The following is an 18908-nucleotide window of genomic DNA, read 5'->3' as shown; positions in this document are numbered from 1 at the left end:
TGAAAACTTTGACTATCTCAGGTTCTTTAACTTGCATTGACATCGCACAGCACATTGGCGCCTTGCTTTTCCCCGCCATCGAAGAGCAGCTGCCGCAGCCGGGATCCGATCCCGCATCCTTGAGTGCAGTAGTCGAGCGCCCTAACCACTTCACCACAACAGCGGGGCGCGACAAAAAAAAGCTATGCTAAAAATGACATTACCTCCAAGGTAAAAGGGCAGTTTTCGTTTTTGTCCTTTTAAATTTCTCTTCGGTAACCTTCTAGCTAGCTGCTCCTTTAGCTTCTGAGAATGCCCTCAGTCAAGGTAGAAACCAGATGGGTGGGAGAGCTGCTTGATGCTAGCAGGTTATTCTGTCTTGATAAACTGCTAAAAGCTAGTTTATTAGAATGCTGGAAGGACTGCTGACAAGGCCTCATGCACAATGTTATCAAAGGACAGGCACAAAGAGTAATTCTAACTCAAGAATGAGCATTAGCTAGCAGCCTCGAGAGCTTCATTATTGTTGGCGCCATTTTATTCTTATCCTACTGCATTCATTCAAATGCCAGCATGATTTTCTTCCTGTTACAAAGGCAAGTTTGCACAATGACCTCTATTATAAGTTTGGTTAGTTTGTATGACAGGGCTGTTAAATGGTATGTTGCTACTCTGGAGATGGCACAAAAAAACAAGAATGAAAAGGCTCCATTCATATATAAAATGTGCTGTTTTAGTGTATCCAGGGATGGTGCCAATTGGCAATTCAATTCTGCCTACATCATCAGCTCGTGTGCTGATGAGGTAGTGTCTGCAAACTACTTTTGACACGCAATCGAGCCCGCAGGTCGGCCGAGTGAACAGGAACAGCACACTCACGCTGAGCGTCTGCAAGCAGCGAAAAGGTGCCAGGTCAAAGGGCAGGCCACTGGGGTAGAGGTCACTCATGGCCAGGCAGCCCGGCTCGGCCACCACCTCCAGGTGGTGCAGCTGAGAGACAAAGTCCAGCACATGGCCCAGGTCACGCCGCTTGTCACCCGAGCCTGCAGGAGGAAGAAGAAACACCCTGGCATGGAGTGCACAAAGGCTGCCTTATCAGTGGGACATGCCTGTTCTGAGGCTAATTCTATGCAGCAATTTTCGGCTAACTTGCGTTGGGCTCGACGCTGCCTCACAGCAACCAACTAAACTGTCTTTCTACATCAGTAAAAACAGTCACACAGCAAGCAGTGCATATGAATCATTGTGCCATCTTCTATAAATAAGGCACCAAGTGGCAAGACATCTGTATGAGGTTGCATTACGAATACACCCATTCAGAGCCAGATATTGAAGACATTTTTTAAGACGAAAGTCTTGCCTTGGCTCATGGTGAAAAATCTCTTATGGGGGAGCGAGATCTGTCCACAAAATGCCTCCGCGAGATATCGGCGGGGTTCTGTCTGAGCCTAATCTTTAAGAAACAAATATCAACCTCCACTGGGAATCGAACTCCTACCCCTCTGATCGTCAGCTGCGCATGTGAGAAACATATCTTAGATATCCTTGTCTATCGTTCCTGCCGTCTCCATGGCAACGTAGGGGTGTGATGACGATGCCTTCACCCCGATCTCCAGAAAGGAGCGTGACACATGCCATCGCCGCCAAGTGGAGCTACTGACCTCGAATCCGGCATGGAAGAAGCACTGTGTCATTGGCGCAGTTCTGTTAAATAAAGACTACAGTAAAACCCACCTAAAACGGTTTCATCTTATTGCCCTTAAGGTGTTTTAAGTGACCCAAGAATTTTGCGTAAAGGTGAGAGCGGCACGAAAGAAGCTGCTGTCTTGCATTGTGTGATCAGTGGGGTTCTGTCAAGTAAACAACACTACAGCTGAACCAGCCCCAAAGGCTTTTGTCTTATTGCTCTTGGGTGTTTTAAGTACCTCAAGAATTTTGTGTCAAGGTGAGAGCTAACAGGCCGACTGCCACCGCTGTCTTTGTGGCACACAAGGCGACACAGTTACAGTGGCTTTAGTCTCTTCACAACCTCCTTACTCATAATCATGCGAACAGCTGTGAACACTCGTGATGCTATTCACCCTCCCACGCAGATGCTGGGCACACTCACTGCAGGTGGGTTCAGCCAGCTTCAGCCGCTGGGTAAGGCAGTGCAACTCCAGGGGAGACGTGCAGAAGCGTGACCCACTAGCCAGGATTTGCTCGCCTGTCTCAAAGAGGCGCTCCGCCAGGTCAGCCACCACTGTGCGAACCTCCTGCACCGTACCAGGACCAGCCAAGTTTGACGGTTGCTACAAGTAGCTATGCAAAGTAGCAAAATTCAATCACGGCTGGAAAAAAAAGCTACAACATTTTGCCTTTCCGCATGGTGATTCATATACAGGAATGTCTTAAGCATCAGATTAAACATGAACTCAAAAATGAAGTGTCTATACTCCGTTAAGGGTATTTAGGTACGAGCACTGCGTCTAGATCTCTACATGCCAGATATCAGCGACACTGGTTTCCAAAAACCAGAGGGCCACGTGGCTTAATCCGAGAGTTCCTGAGCAATGTGTAAAGCCATTGTTTTTTCCTGGCATGAAAATTTCTGCTCAGGCATGGCTGCACAGCCAGAGTCAGGCACTGCAGGCTCCTTTTCAATGCCTCACACAGAGTGGCACACGTACACTTGAAGGGGAGTAGCCCTAAAACAGGACAGCACACAGAAAGATAAGACAGGACAAGCGCACTGCTCGGCTCGATGCTGAGGATGCGTTTGCCTTGTCTATCTCTCTACATAATGTCTCTTTTAGCGTTACTTCTTGTCAAGTAAACGATCAACTAGCCCCCAGCAAGTACGGCACATGTGCCTTTTAAGTGTCACCGAGACAAGCACAAAATCCAGTGCAAATAAATAATAAAAACTTTTTTTTGGTTCCTGCTATCCTCCAAATCATACTTTGCACTCTGCCCAGGTCTGTACTAATACACGAGGTTTTTTTTGGTATGTACACGCACAATATTTGAACAAACAGCTGAGAGACGGCAGTGGCACAATCTACCCTTGCATGCTGTGTGTTCCATGATAAGCCAACTAGCCCCGAAGTACACTGCTAGAATAGTATACATTGCTTATTTCTCCAATTTAGGCTTACCGACCAACATGCAGGTAAGCAAGGGATATCCTTTCTTGGCGAGTGTCTGCATTTGCGAGCCTTAGCAATGAATAGGATGAACTGAGGGTATGCCAGAAGGCACCAAAAGCACCAGCAGTTCCTGGTTTGGTTGCGTTTGTGGGGTTTAACATAACAAACCGACTTGGGCTATGAGAAACTCTGTAGTGGAGGGCTGCGGAGTAATTTCGACCGCCTGGGGTTCTTTAACATGCACTGGCATTGCACAGCACACAGGTGCCTTGCTTTCCGCCTCCATCGAAAAGTGGCTGCTGCGGCCAGGATTTTATCTCGCATCCCTAGGCACAGTAGTCGAGTGCCCTGAGCACTGCACCACCATGGTGGATGGAAAAACACTTGGTCAAAAGAGACACCATTATGCACTGATGAGAGGTGGTCAGAGGTGATGCCAGTAGCAAGCCACACAAGCACCAAAGTCACAACGAGAACTGTGTACTGAAGGATGTCGTGCCTGTGGCAGTAAAAGTTATCATCTGTGACCACTCACAGCTCACCTAGAGAAACTCTTCACCGTCCAGGGCCTGTTCAAATATGCTGGTGTACACTCTTACCCTTCCAAATTAATGGATGTGTTTTCGCTCGCTGAAATATTATGCACAACTGGGCTAGGTAGTCAGTTAAAAAAAAAAAAAAAAAAAAAAAAAAAAAAAAAAAAAAAAAAAAAACGAAGTTCCACTTCAGCACGACCAAAGTGATGGCATTGCCCTCCCTGTAGAGGTTTGCTTCTTCCCTCCTCAAACACACCATTTCGGGGATGTCACCATTTTGGCAATGCCAAGCCCCTTTGTTTACAGCCGAGCTGTCGCTAAAACTTCTTCGTTCACCAAAAAGACACCTCATGCTGAGTGCAGTAAGGTTGCCTGTTTCATACCTACTGAAGAACTTTTGTCAAAATATATTTCAGAAGTATGACATGCTTTCTTTAAAACTGGTACAGAGAATCAATTCTTGCTTTATTTTACTCTCCCCTCAACTATTCTCGCACACTAAACAGTTTACGGGGAAAAAAGTGAAGATCTGAAATGAGCACTCAAAACAACACAACTTTAAAAAAAACGTGACAGTAATACAAAATTTTCTAAAGTCAAGATATTCTATAAAATTAGGTTCAACCCTGAATGCTGATTTCCCCCAGGCCAGTTTGAACCAAATGACATTAATAGTGATTAATGCCATTAAAGACAAATATAGATTATTTTGCATGACACTGCATCTTCCAATTTCATGGGGGCATTATTTGATTGCTTGCAGACATTCTTCCCTTTCGCGTTACTTGTAACATTTTCCTTACACCCTGCACAGTTGCTATCATACTGAAACCTCTGTTCTCCACCACAGTAGTTAAGATGTGTTAAACACAACCACCAGCGGCTGCATTTCGATGGAAGCGAAACACAGAGGCGTCAGTTTGGTCTGCGATGTCATGTCAGTGCACGTAAAAGGTCCGGAGGTGGTCAAAATTACTCCTTAGCCGCATCTCTCTTTCCCGCTTTCTCTCCCACCTTCCTCCCTTCCCGTGTGGCATGGTTCAGGTATTAACGGAAGTAGTGTGACAGATACTGCGCCTTTCCTTTCCTGTAAACCAATATTAGGTATTTTTTGTTATTATTACTTCCGCTTTCTCGGTATCCCTATCTCCACCCTTATAGAGTTGCTCTAGCCCAATTCCTTGGCCACTCACGAATCGGTCGAAGTGCAGGAAGCGGGCCAGAGGTAGGGGCAGGGCATCGGCAAACTGGTGCACCAGGGTGACAAGGTAGTGCTCCAGCTCGGCCTGGCGCTGCTGCACAAAGCTGGTTGCCTGCCGCCCAAACAGCTTGCCGGGGGGCAGCAGCCGAGGGTCCACGTGGAAGCCCCGACGCAGCTGGCCAGCCATGCAAGTGAGACACCACAGTTCAGTTGGGGAGAGAATTGCAGACCTCTCTTCTAACGTCTGATGGATATAGAGCTACTATTCTGCTTGCATGTTTTTACTTGTTTACTTGTTCTGTTAGCCAACTGAATAAGCTTGCATGTAATTGGTTGCCCTGATAGAACGGCATGCAGCCAGCGAAAATAATGTGGCTCCTAGGAGAGACGTGACCGAAACACCAGCTTAACAGGACAGCACGGATCATAAAGGTGGTGCATGCTAGGACTCGCACTGAGCTCGGGAATGCACTAAAGCACAATAGTAATTCAAAATAGTACACAGGCCTAGCGACAACAGAAGCTGCAAATGCTGACCGCATGAAGCAACCATTAACAGAGATGCTTTCATGCAAAGAGCACCAAGCTGCTCAGTCGCCACCATTCAGTTCTGGGTTTATAGAAAATTTCACCCATTAGCCGGCAGTGGTTAGCGAGATAAGTAAATTTCAGAAGGCACTGCAGTTTCTGCTGCTTTCAATCTGTTTTTAGTGCGCATACCTCTGGCAGGTGGCATGACAGCACAGGCAGGGTTGTGTGGTGCCAAGAGGCAACATGACATGACCGAGATGCCAGTGGCTGCTTTGAGATGAAAGAGCGAGATGAGACTCAAGCCCTCTACGACATTTGGACAGGCAGGCATGTTTGTATGGCTTAGTTAAGGCAGGGCTTTAGATTTATTGGTCGGGTGGTTTTTCACATAATCTGGCGGCTTACAACTGTACGCTAATAAGTATTCGCGACATAATAAAGGAACTAGTGAATAAGCGAGTAGCAAGTCCACATATGCGAATGAAAATTCCCCGAGGATAGCCACAGAAAGCAGTCATTAATGGTTTTCATCATGACCTTCAAGGCATAGCTTAAGTGTGCCCTAAATTGTGTGCACTTTTTGTTGTTTCAAAAATAATGATTTCCCACAGGTTGGAAATGATTGCAGACATGTGAAAATACAACAGGAAAAAGTGTCAAGGTTCACAACTTCCTTTCTGAGCTGGCACAGTACCACCTTAAAAATGACTATACACATCAAAATTTTGATGTGCGCTTTCTTTCAAAGGGTGTGGTCAACATCAGCATAAATGCGTCACCTGATAGAAATCCTCCGAGAGCACTGAAAAATCAATTTTCTTCCTGACGCTGCAATTTTTTAGTTCAACAATCAAGCTGGGCCTGTAAAGTCAAAAGTGACCTTAAACTATGCGAGACATGAAAAAAAAAAAGATTGCAATACAGCCAAACTCAATTATAACAATGCCGCTTAAAACAATATCTCTCATAACAATGAACTGCTGTGTGCTGTCAGCTTTTTTAGGTTTTCTATGGCAAAATAAACAGGTTATAACAATTGAACCAGCCATAAGAGAGAAAAACATATGTAAATGCTGCAACCATGCCAGCCTAACCACACACATAATGCTTTCCTTTTCACCATCACTGTTTTCTCAGTCCTGCATCATGAATTTCTTCTGGAAAGTGGGCTTCATTCGGAATGCCAGTGATGTGAAGGTTCGCAAGGTTCCAACTGTGTAATGATAACGGTGACGTGTCGAGACTTGAATTCTTGTACGTTCACTATCCATAAGGGATGGTGATCAGCAGGCTGCAAAAAAGATGCTGGACAAATGATAGAGTCCCTCCGGGACTTCATTTTTGCTAAAAGTTTGCCACTTGAACATGTGCAGGCACCCAAAAAGGAGATGTGAACTAAATATGCCATGAAAGAATTAAAGCTGACTGATAGGTTTTTCTTACTAAGAAATCAACGCTGTAAGCTACTTTCTTGTCCTTAAATTCTTTAAAGCGTGTAATTTCATTTTTTCTTTTGGCACAACCAAATTTTAACAATTATTGGTTATAACAGTCATATTTTGTTGGCACTTCAGCCTTGCTATAAGTAGGTTTGACTGTATAATCGCTGATACATCATCTGTTGACATTCCAGCCCTTGAAGCAGGGTTGCTAAGATGTGAATTGAAACTACATAGCGATCATGCTTCTTTTATTTTTTTCAAGCCTGATGTGTCCTAAAGCCATCTTTGGTGCTACAGCCATCATCTGGCTTGTGAAATCGACAGTGTAAGAAAATTCAATTATAAATATAACTATATAGACATACGCAAATACCACATGTTGATCCATGCGTTCTGATGACTCATGCATTATTACAGACAAAAACAATGCAACTAAAAATAGATGCCTGTACTTGGTCAATAATGGTAAAGGTACTAAGTCAGGTTCAGACTAGGATGAGTTTTTCTTCAACTATAAAGTTTCTGGAAAAGCTGTACAGCTTTCCTTTTATGATTGTGGTTACAGTCGTGCCCCGTTTAATATGACCCCCATTAATATGGATGACCCGAATTATGGACAGTTTTTCTGGGGACGAAATGTTTTCAGTGTACTTATGCCTCGTTAATATGGAAACTCGCTGTCTGGACAATGGACAGTTGAAGAATGCACACAGCCCACATGGGCCCATGTATTTTTGTCTCGTTAATATGGACAGGGTTTGAAAAAAGCTGGAGTCTGAACGCAAGTAAAAGAAGGGCGCGCAGGCGCGAACCTACGCGACAGCCGACACGGACGGATGCCTGAACAGACAGATGCCTGAACGAGTCCTGTGGGGTTGGAAAGAACTATACGGTGAAATAATGAAAAAACCAAAGCGGGCGTATCATCATTTTAGGAGGGGGGAGGGGGGGGGCAGCGCAAGAGTGGAAAGGAACGTACACAGCGAACCGAGGGTCAGCTAAATAAGAAAGACCCCGAAAGGAGGGAACCAGGAGATTTCTGGGTGCAGCGGAAGCGCCGCAATGAGAGGCTGCAGTCGGGAAAACAGCAACATGTGGTTGCAATAAATTTTGCTGAACATGAACAGAGAGGCCGGTAAACGCGTAAGAAAGAAATAACAGAAAAAAAGACAAGCGCCTAATGTGGCGGTGAGAACTGAAGTTTTTCTTTCCCAGATCACAATGTGTGTTCCATGAAACCGTCAACGCTTTCTGTTTAGAGTTAAGACATATCCACGAAGTAGAGCGACAACGGGACCGGGCGTCTCGTCCTGAACGCCCTGCCCTTCATTCTCATGCTTCTGGTTTTCATCACTGTTGCGCTGCCGAACTGCCACATTTAGCACCCAAGGGGTCCGCATGTCGGCTTCGCTTTGAGTCAACGATGCGGCCTTGACAAGGTCTCAGCTCTTCATAGTCTGCTAGCCGTCGTTCTAAACTGTACTTCAGCTTGCAATGCTTGTTTCATAGGAGCACATACAAATGGCGCCAGGAAGTTCTATAGCCCTCTGCATAGCAGCCTGCCAACTTGACTCCCTCGCTTCCTTACAGAAACAGTACAAAGCAAAAAAGAATGAGAATGGCAGAAAGGCTAAGCAAAAAAAGTGCAAAGAATCAGGGGCCTGTAATCCTCAACTTTAGTCTGACTTTTGGCATGGTGGGGGTTAAACGCAAAAGAACGGAGCTGAACGCAGGCGCGAAGCGGGAAATCTGTGAATACAAGCGGCAAAAGCCATCTCAGTTAATCCAAGCCGTGAGGAACTGGGCCAAAGTTACTAGGCCTCAGCCTCGCCAGGTCGACAGTAGCATCAATACTACAGGACTCCAATCAATGACTCAACGTCAGCATCGCAGCGTCAGCCACAGTCCGGCAGCGCCCAACACAGCTCGAAGAAATGGAGTCAGCCTTGTTAATGTGGTTCGGGAATGTGCGCGCGAATGGTGCTGTCGTGAGCAACGAAATATTTCAAGAGAAGGCTCGCTGCCTCGGCAACATTATGGGCACGTACCGTTCCTTCTTCTCTGTCTTGATGGGTTTTAGCTGTGATGACTTATGGAATGTTTTGTTCAGTAAAACAGGGTGATGATTACTTAGAAAAATTATTCTATACGCTCTGTCTAGGCATTATTGACTTCAGCTACTCAAGAGGAGGGCTGACAAGGTGTGAGAACAGACATGGCATTTCGAGTCGACGGATTCATCGAGAAAGGGGATTCATCGGCAGCTTTGCTGTTTTTAATTACAAATTTAATTGCAAAATCAGTCATTAATTACAAATTCTTATTCTCAATAAAATACTTTTCGTTTTTATTCATGACTCATTATTAAGGATGACTCGCTTTATGGACAGTTTTGGTCGGAAACCGAAGTGTCCATATTAAGGAGGCACGACTGTATTTTCCTTCTAGCCAACCTAGAAGGGTTACCCTAAAGATTGGACTAAGTCAGGTGGGATTCTAAGGCACACAAGGGATGCAAAAATGCAATACTGTGCCTACATGCCTTTCTAGCACTAACGCCTTGGTCTTGCCCGCAATAGAGAAGTGGTGCTTTGTGATGCCGTAGTGCTCTTTGTTTTTAGACTTCAAGAGCCCTAAGGATACGTGCCATCTCAGAAGGTGACACGAACATGCTCCAACAAAAGACTGAAAAAAAAACCAGGCAGGCTATCCTGGGATAGTGCCTACCTGAGCATGGAGCTCCTTGAAGTCGCTGTACCTGTGTTTGACCACCCAGCAGCAGGGAGACACCGCCACCTGGATCCGGTACAACTGCACCACCGAGAGGCAACCAAAAATCTTTCTGTGCCAACCTCAGCTACAACGCATGCACCAGTAGTGAAGGGTTCAGTTTCAACCACTTAGCAGCAAAATCAACACACTCAGTGTTTCTTATATGCTTCCTTTCACTTAAATATCAGTACCGTCCCTCCAACTTGCAACTGCCGCACTGCAATCAGTGCAGGTCACTTTACTGTCATAGCATCAAAGGCCCCTCTAATCCTGAAAATTTGGCATCTGCATTGTTGGCGTTATGACGAAAAATCGCGGGCACTGTCTTTGCATGTAGTAGTTGGCAGGTGAAATGGCTGTACATTACATGGTCATGTGCTGGCATGAGACCACATGACGTAGCCAAGTTGGCAGGTGTTGACAAGTCGGGCTTTTGCTTTGAGATTGGAATACAGCCTTCCATGACCTTTGAATCCTGAGTCAGAAGCACTGGGCATAGGCCACACAGGCGTATTTATACACCTTGGTTAAAGTGGCAGTTTATATCAATATCAAGTGGTTTTCGAAATGTGGTATCTAATGACTATAATGATTATTAAGCTAACGAGAATGTGAGAGATAACAGAGGCACAAATTAAAAGGTGGACGCTGTTGAACAAGGATCCACAGAGAAGGCAGACTGTCAAAACATCTTAAGGGCAGACCTTAAATGTACCCCAACCCCCATTTTTTCTCACTGTTGCCACATACCATCGAGCAACAACTTCTTGAAACGTGATTCCACCTGGCACATTAATGAAAAGAATTTGAGGGTTGGTGAGCAGGCTTAGGTTATCAGGTGTTCCTCGTTTGTCGTCTCTTTTCAATGTTTTACACAGACCTAGGAACTAAATATGAGTTTCACAACCTTCAGGATAAAGACACTGCACTGAAGTCAGCTTTTGCTACGCACATTGCACTGAATCATTAGCTTAAAAAGAAATGGATGTCTAAAATCTAAGATCACCACAATGCTTTATTCTACCTCCAGACAGTCTATACAGAATGCACTCACTAAACAATGTGTAGCCATTACATAGACCCCTTCTTTTAAGGTGCCAAAAAGTGAACAGAACTGGACCCAGCTTCATATTTATTCCCGCAGTTTGCAAGAAACAATTCGCACAACCATACTGAATTGTGAACACCACGCAGTGCACATACAGACTTCTATAAGTCTTTACTCTCATCCCAATGGATTTGAATTGTCTATCAGCACCACGTCAACTTCTCAAAGAGTAACACTCATTTGCTTGGTATATTCAAAGTTTTCCATTATGCTTTCAAGTACGATTTCTTTACACTATCAGTTGCCTTGACTGCATGGATCTAGCTGCAGCCTGTATCACACACAGGTGTCCAGAAATGTTTTGGACTCCAAACGTTCAGGGGTGGAAGCAGACTCTAGCATTTTGGAGCAGCTCATGGAGGAGTAATAATGCCATGTTGAAGCATCGAATTATGTCTTAGAGCATGTTTCTAATGTCAAGCCCCTTGATAATTTACAATTTTATATTCCCGACATAAAAAAAAAAAAGAAAAAAAAGACAAGAAAATAAAATAAAAACCATGATTCTTTTTTATTCAATGTTCAATGCTTTGCTGACTATGCACGCATCTCTGACAACACAAATCGCCAAAACATATGTAAAAGTCTCAAATAACAGCTGACCTGAGCAACAATTCCAAACAGACTAGAAGCAAGCACAATGATTGCTTGTCCACTTCATAATTGAATACAAAATTTGACTGAAAAAAAACTTTTTTTTTTCCCTTGGCTTGTTAAGTTAAATGATGGAGTCTGCCACTTTGATGTGCCAAGCACTGCCACTAGTCTGGAATCCACATTAACGAGCAGCACGTTTCAGTTCTGCTTATAAATTCCTGGACACTGGTCGGCAGAGTCTCCAAGGAGGATAGACTGCACTCAAGGATAGTCTTTTCCTCCTTCAGCCAGTGGCTCTTGATGGTTTTCCTTGAAAGACACTGGCACTTCCTCAGTTTCAGCATGTTGGCAGCAAAACTCTGTATGGCTTCCCAACCCTCTTGAGGTTTATAAAGATTGCCACCTTTGGTGTGTCACACCTAAAATGCTTCAAGTACACTTTTGTTTGATGTACACTTTGCACAGTTGTTATTGACAAACAGGCTCAACAGTGGAGTACCTTCCTGCTTTCACAGCAGAAGCATAAGAGCGCAAAGCTTTATGCAGCTGCGCAAGTTTTCCAACGGCTTGTGGTAATTTGCAGCAACTGCATCACTTCTCTCTCCACAGGTGATTGGAAAGGCTGGGAGGAGGCGCTCTGCCACATGAACAGCATTTTTCCGCTGTTAATTCCCTCCATTTGCTTGAGCCTCGTTTTAAATTTTCTTGAAAAAAATTTTTTTACTATTGCTTCAAATATGCTTCTCTACATAATAAAATTTTTATTTCTATTGGGCACAGCATAAGGTGTGTTATACCTCTGCCGCCAGTGCGCTGTCACTGCAGCAAAAGCAAAAACCAGCTTCCAGATAAATTTGATCGCAATACACTTAGGTAGCTGGTTTGGAGCAGTTTTGGAGCAATAGTGTGCTTTGGAGCAGGATGGCGCAGGAAAAGCAGTTTAGAACAGAATGGAGCAAATGGAGCAGTGCTTCCACCCCAGAAGATTTGAAAAAAAAAAAAGCACATTTCTCGGCAACTTAAGCCTGCAGACACAAGCTGGTGGTAGTGATTTGCTCTTTCATATTTGACCATTTTGATTTGACCATCCATCTATCAACATCTGGCAGCAACTCAAGGCAGTATGCAAACGAGGATCCACAAAGGGCGCTGCAAAGGAAGCCATAATGCTCTTGAGTCATACATTTAATGACAGATCATAATTCTTCCCAAAATTTTAACACCACAGTGTTAAAAATCCCGTTATGCAGAAAATTCACTGCTGTTGACATTGGGAGGGGAAAATCGAGAGCCCAGCTTTGGTAAAGTAGAAGTCTGGGCCAGTTAGTAAAACACAATTTAGAGGTGTGCTTAACGCTTATACGCCACCTTTAGGGAAAGCTCCTTTGCCATACCATTCCTCACATTCAAAACTTGCTAAGCATAGTATCGCTTATCTGTCCTCATTTAGATCCATGCTTTCAAAGTCCTGCTCTCGTAAAGTGGCATCCAGTTTTAGATTTCAGGTTGAATGCCTCGAGAATGCTTATTATCCTAATTCGGTGCTCACTGCTGTCACCAAAGGTTTGTGTAAGCAGTACATAAGAAAGAAAATAGGGAATCTGCTTCTAGCAGAGCCAGTGAAGACTAGCAGAAAGAAATATGAGGCAGTGCCTTGTGTTACGCACATGTCCCATAATTTGAAAAGATTCCCAAATAAGTTTGGTGTGGATGTTGCTTTCAATGTACTTCGATAACTGCTGAGCCTTTGTGCACATTCGAGCAGAAGCCAAAACATACTGTACAAGCATGCTATCAAGTTCATTAAGAGAAAAATCTGTGCTGTCTACGAAGTCTCTTGAGCTGTGGTCACGTCAGGCGGACCAGTCATTGCCTCAGTAAACATTTAAGAAAACATGCTGTCTCTTTTAAATAAGCTACATCTAACAAACTGCCTAAGGATTGTTTAAGCTGCCACAGTCATCCTCATTTTGAAAAAACTGAAGCCATTGGCCCCATTAAAGGACTGCTGGCAAGGAAGCTTCTTGAGGCTCCATTTATTTATGATTTTGGAAGCTATATACGTGTCTGACATGTAGGTTGTTTTTTTTTACAAGAATCTAGGTTATTAAATGGTGTGTAATCCCTCCAGTGTTGCTGTCTGAAGGTAGGGGAGGTGCAGCAGTTTTTTTCCAACCTCGTTTTTTAGCTACTCAATTACCTTAGTTCAGTTTATATTGTATTCCAGAAGCCTCCTCAAGCCAGTGGATATCTAGGCATGTGCGTTTCTTACCTTCAGCACATTCTGTTTCCAATTCTTTCAATTGCAAGTTTTCCGCTCATCATGGATCTTTCTTTATGTCCTTGTTTCTTTCACTCTAAGCCCTTCTCCAAATCATGGCCCTGGAAGGTAGAAACTGGCAGATGATATGGCCAGGCATTGAATTGGTCGGCAGATTGTGCGGCATCACGAGACTACATAACATGGCAGTAGCTATCAAATCTGGTTGCTCACCTGAGAGAGGAATAGGAACCATTGGAAACCTATACTCTGGGACAATTTTTCTTGGCAATGGAGCCAAAGCTACGGAGCCGAAACGCATACCTTCCTGCGCAGCTGAATATAGTCCATAGTTACATGAGTAATTTCTCCAAAAAGAAATTGAAATCATAGCGCTAGTTATTTGCGGTATATTTTTTTACCACGGAACCAATTTTCCAAAATGAAGCTGTTATGCCTAAAACACTTTCCTTGGTTGCACCGGGTTTTCTCGTCCGATTTTTGTTCCGGGTTTTCGAGACTCCCCGATTTTGCAGACAAGATGGCGACAGCCACCTGTTCGGGTCATTACGGTTGCTCTGGTTGTTCACTCCGCAAGGGTTGGAAGTGTTTCCACCAGACAAGGTTCGAGTCAAGTTCAAGAGACGCTGGCTGTCGAAGCAAACGAAGAAAATGATTTGCAACGTCCATACAGACCGAAAGCCGCGCGATCAAGTGCATGGCGGAGTGAGACGTTTAAAGACGCCCTGCCTCCCTACTTTTGCACCCATTGCCAAGAAAGAGTGCCCCCAGTATAGGATACCACGCAGCACAAACAAATGCCCAATATTGGCACTTTGGTGACAATGTACGGCCCAACATTGGACCAGTATAACTGCCAAAAAAGTGCCAATATTGAGCCGATGCTTTGCGCTGCCTGTGATCCAGAGCTAGACATGCTACTCCCAAGGACACGCACACCCATTTGCATGGCTTGTTTAAAGAGGGGCTTATACTATCTCGGGTGGTCCCTTAAATAATTTCGTAGCTTATGATTGTATCCTAGTGAGGTATGCGTGATATCAGCACCACCAATTGAGGGACAATGATTAAGCAATTTGTAAAGTGCACATACGTAAACAAGGATCCTCAAAGGGAGCAACAGGCAGAAGCCATTAATGCTATCACATCACGCCTTCATTTTTATCTCATACTTTCAAGCATTTCCCATTTCCACCAAGTGCATGTGGATGTCGCATGCTTTACTGGAGTAGAGTAGATAGAAGTAATAAATATGGGCTTCCAAGTTATTCAATTATAGAAAAAAGAGATTGCTTATAATACGAGACTAAGACATTGCCACAAAAGCTAGCAATGAAAGAAACACACATTGTACGTAAATATATAGCACCTCCATCTTGTAATTTATAATGCCCTAACACTCACTGGGCCTCACATAGTAAGGGAGAGGAAATTAAGTAAAACAGGTACAATTCATACAATGAACTGCCAAGTTCAGGGGTAGAAGTTGACTGCCTGACTGGATCCTTACATTGTAAGGGAGCTGCTGATACTGTTATGAAACACTGTACTGTGCAATACTCTCTACAAGTTCAAGTGCTCTTCTCATCACAGTTCTGGCACTTTTTAAAAAGGCACACTTCATTATAATGGTTGATCTGGGTAGATATTCTCTTACTGGCCGGTTGAAGTCTACCTGTGAGAGACATGGTGGGACACACTGCTGAAACCATAACATGTTGTAGAAAATCAAAGAGCAGTAGCATAAGCTACCTGCAAACAAGACATTTAACGAGACGAGAGCCCCTTCCATGCTCCTTAGGTAAATCTAATGGCATGGCTACAAATGCAAAGTGAGCCCCCAAATGCAGCATTCTTAACAAGCTCTTTGCCCTGCTGCAGTGGCGAAGTGGTTAAGATGGTTGAATACTACACCGGAGTACCTGAATTCGAGCCCAACTGTCAGTTTCTGCATTTCGACAGAGGCAAAACAGAAAGGCATCCATGTGTTGTGCATGTTAAAGGTTCCTAGGTGGCTGAAATTAATCTGAAGCACTTCGCTATGGCTCTTCTTTTTCATCAGTTTCATTCCGATCACCTCCCCATTCCCATATGCCGCCGTTCAGGCGTCCATGGAGAAAGTTCTGACAGATGCTGTGCCCTTCCTTTCTTTCATATATACTAGTTTGCCAAATTATTTACGAGCTCAACAAAAGCAGTTGCTGGTCGAGTTGGTATTTTCGATGGTCCATAACTACAGCGCAAAAGACTGGACAGAGATGAAGGAGGAGTGTGTGGTGTCCCTCCTTCATCTCTGTCCAGTCTTTTGCACTGTAGTTATGGATCATGTTTACGAGCTGTAGCCCCCTTAACTGCTGTGTATTGGTTTCCCAACAGTGCGAACCCTAGCCGCAATGAGCCCACAAAATGCTACTACATTTCAATTAAACATCAGCGCAGCAACTTTCAGCAGCAGTATATTCCTTCTCAGCTATTCAAGAGTACCTCAATGATTTGTGCTCTAAAATTTCAGTTTTTTAAAATTATGTGCACATGTTTTTGCACTGCTTTAATGCTTCACAAGAGTTATGGCCATATGCAATACCATTACGCATGCTTTCAGGAAAGCAACAGACAGCTCCAGTTTGAGGACCTGTTGAAAAATAATCTAAACACGCCGTTTGCTTACAGGGGAGTGATGCACTACTTAGTAACTACCAGATGTCTTCAGGCTTTCACAACACATTTTAAGCAGAGGGCTGACAAAGATTGGTAAAGCACTTTCTTTCTACCTTTCCATTGAAGACATTCTTTGTTCACAAATGCCCTTCCTATAGAACCAATGCTGCAAGACAAGCACATCACAGATTGAACCAAAAAGCAACCAGCCTTTACCTGTTTCCACTTCTGCATGATATATGAGATTGACGCAACCCAACAGAAGCCTTTTCGTAGAAATTCTGACACCGCATTAGGACGGCATATGCCACACCGAACGCGCATGAAAGCCACACATTACTAGTTATGCCCATGTAAAAAAAAAAAAAAAAAAAGCTTTTGAATGGAGTTGTTTACTAATATGCACCAGCCCAAGATTACTGAGCAGTGTGTCAACCAGTATATAATACTCACTGAAAGGACAAGAAAATGATAGCTTAAACTGGCAGTATGCCATGTCGCCTCATATATGTTGGAAGCAAAAAGATCTCATGCAAATGTGAGCATTCTGCTCTAGACATTCATGGTACAACCAAAATTCACAGCACATTATTATATTTATTTTGGGTTACCCTTTTCCCCGCTATGGCCGCTTTCTTCACAGTATCCCTGACAATACCTCGATTTTCCCGAGTCAACGAAATTTCTTGACAATTAACTTTTCCAGGTCCCTGACATCCTGTCAGGCTAGGGGGTCTCTTGCAGATTACAAAACAAAACAAAAGGACTGAGGAATGCACACACACTAACACAAGACATCAGAACCTATTGCGACACAGCAGAGGGCCCAAATTTGGGTGAGCCACCCTGAAGACAAAAATAATATTTGTTTCCTTCACCATTAAATGCACATGGGAGCTAAGAGGGAATGCAAACAGGATGACCGAACACAGACCTAATTATGTGCTGCATACACACACACAGACTGCATTTGCCTACTTGACGTCATCCTCTGTGCCCTGCATTCCTTCTACATTGCTGCAGAAAGAAACAGATCTCCAAATGTATGAAATAAGCCAGATTTCATACTGCCTGGCAAGTAAACAATTCCAGGATGCAAAGAATATTTGCATGCCTTCTCGTCAAACACAACAGAATTTGTTACAGATATCACTGCAAGAGTGACCGCACCTACCATTTTGCTAGCGAAACCCTCAACGACAACCTTGCTCTCATTTTGGCAATCAAAACAGAATCCAATTTAGCATATCAGACCACTTGGAAGAACTTCATAAAAAAACCACACATCTGAGACGAGAAAAATAGTGGCTAAAGTAAAGGGGGGGGGGGGGGGGGGGGAAGCTGCAGGCATTGTACTCGCAACCAGGTGTCTTTTTTTATACGGAAAAGGCAAGCAGTGTTATTACAGAACGTTAGCTTAGTACTGCGGAAAACTTCCACCTGTTCACGAGTAGCCATCTTTATTCGCAAATAAGATGACGCCCAATAAGATGAGCAGAGTGCACCGAAGCGTTCTGCACTGGTCCCACGTTCGGACAGCGCAATCTGTGTTTACACAATTCTTGCCCACGCTGCAAACTTCACAAACGGCACAAGACAAGAAACAAGCACGCATGCAGCGAAAGGGGGTGGGGGTGGAGGAAGACCTTACAAAGGTAAGCTCAAAAGTAACTACAAAGGTAACTGTAGCCACTTGAATGTCATGCTAGAGAAACGACAATACGTATGTACTATTTGAACTTCCTCAAACAATCATGTCCGAGAGCTGCCCGCCCCGCTCTCCGGGCCACAAACAAAATAAAACGATAAGTGAAAACTAAACCACCGTCTGGGAACATCAAAAATTCGAGCCTTGCTCTAAATATGAGCGCACTGCATTGCACCGGCACTCCTTTTACTGGCAGCCTGGCTGCGCATAAGCAGAATAATTTCTTCCTGCATAGGAAAGGCGGGCGCTCCACTCGTTAACAGAACTCAGTCGGTGGAGAGTGTAGGAGACGGACCACTGCCAGGCTCGGCCGCCAACTGACAGGAAGGGGTTAAAGCACTGGGCAGGTAAAAATGTGCTCCCAGCGCTGAAGGCGGGCCTCTGGTGACGACTCACCGTGAAGCCATCGCCTTGCTCGGTGCCAATGATCTTGACGGTCTCGGAAGCCTTCATCCACGACTGGACGGGCACGTATAGCGCCATGGCGACACACACTGCGCGATGGCAGTCTTAACAGTCGGTGCTCCGAGTGTAGTGTAGCGGACGGCGCGTAAGCCCAACGACCCTACAGTCACTTCAAACGAGTGCTTGCTCATCTGTTAACATAACAGGCGCATCTGAGCAAAAAAAAGTTGCACCGCCAAACCCATCCGAGCAGCACTAATGGCTTTGACCATGACTGAGCTTGGATTGAATTCGTTACATCGGTCAGCTTCGGTTCTCGTTTGCACCAGTAGCGCCGTTAGGAAAGCCACCTGCAATAAAATTACGAAATTTCACTTTTGTTAAGATGCCTAACGTTGCTTTGGTCGGGTCATGAAAGTAATCGTGATATGGCTGAAAGTTGTTAGTGCGCTCCTACTGCTGTTACAAGCGTTTATAATACTCTGTAGCAGACGACGTGTTCGCCTGTAGCATGATGATGATGTTTCACCGTTGCACGAAAGTAGCTCTTTTATTAGGGCCT

The 18908-nt window shown here is 44.3% G+C and overlaps 1 protein-coding gene across 1 annotated transcript in view; it reads right to left on the bottom strand.

The window, feature by feature from the left end:
• LOC146179795 (nischarin-like) overlaps positions 1 to 18633 on the bottom strand; it is a 49075-nt gene extending 30442 nt beyond the window's left edge. The window contains exons 1-5 of the mRNA XM_084579355.1: positions 18338 to 18633; positions 9545 to 9628; positions 4837 to 5019; positions 2090 to 2234; positions 859 to 1022 (exon numbers count right to left, since the gene is read on the bottom strand). Coding sequence (XP_084435481.1) covers positions 859 to 1022; positions 2090 to 2234; positions 4837 to 5019; positions 9545 to 9628; positions 18338 to 18424 — 663 coding nt within the window. The 5' untranslated portion in view covers positions 18425 to 18633. The remainder of the gene's footprint in view (positions 1 to 858; positions 1023 to 2089; positions 2235 to 4836; positions 5020 to 9544; positions 9629 to 18337) is intronic.
• Between the last annotated feature and the right edge of the window lie 275 nt (positions 18634 to 18908).

Source organism: Amblyomma maculatum, chromosome 9, assembly GCF_055883805.1.
Source record: "Amblyomma maculatum isolate TAMU_Amacu chromosome 9, ASM5588380v1, whole genome shotgun sequence".
In the NCBI taxonomy this organism is placed as follows: domain Eukaryota; kingdom Metazoa; phylum Arthropoda; class Arachnida; order Ixodida; family Ixodidae; genus Amblyomma; species Amblyomma maculatum.
The sequence above is the reverse complement of the archived record's forward strand: the minus strand, read 5'-3'. Positions and strand labels throughout refer to the sequence as shown.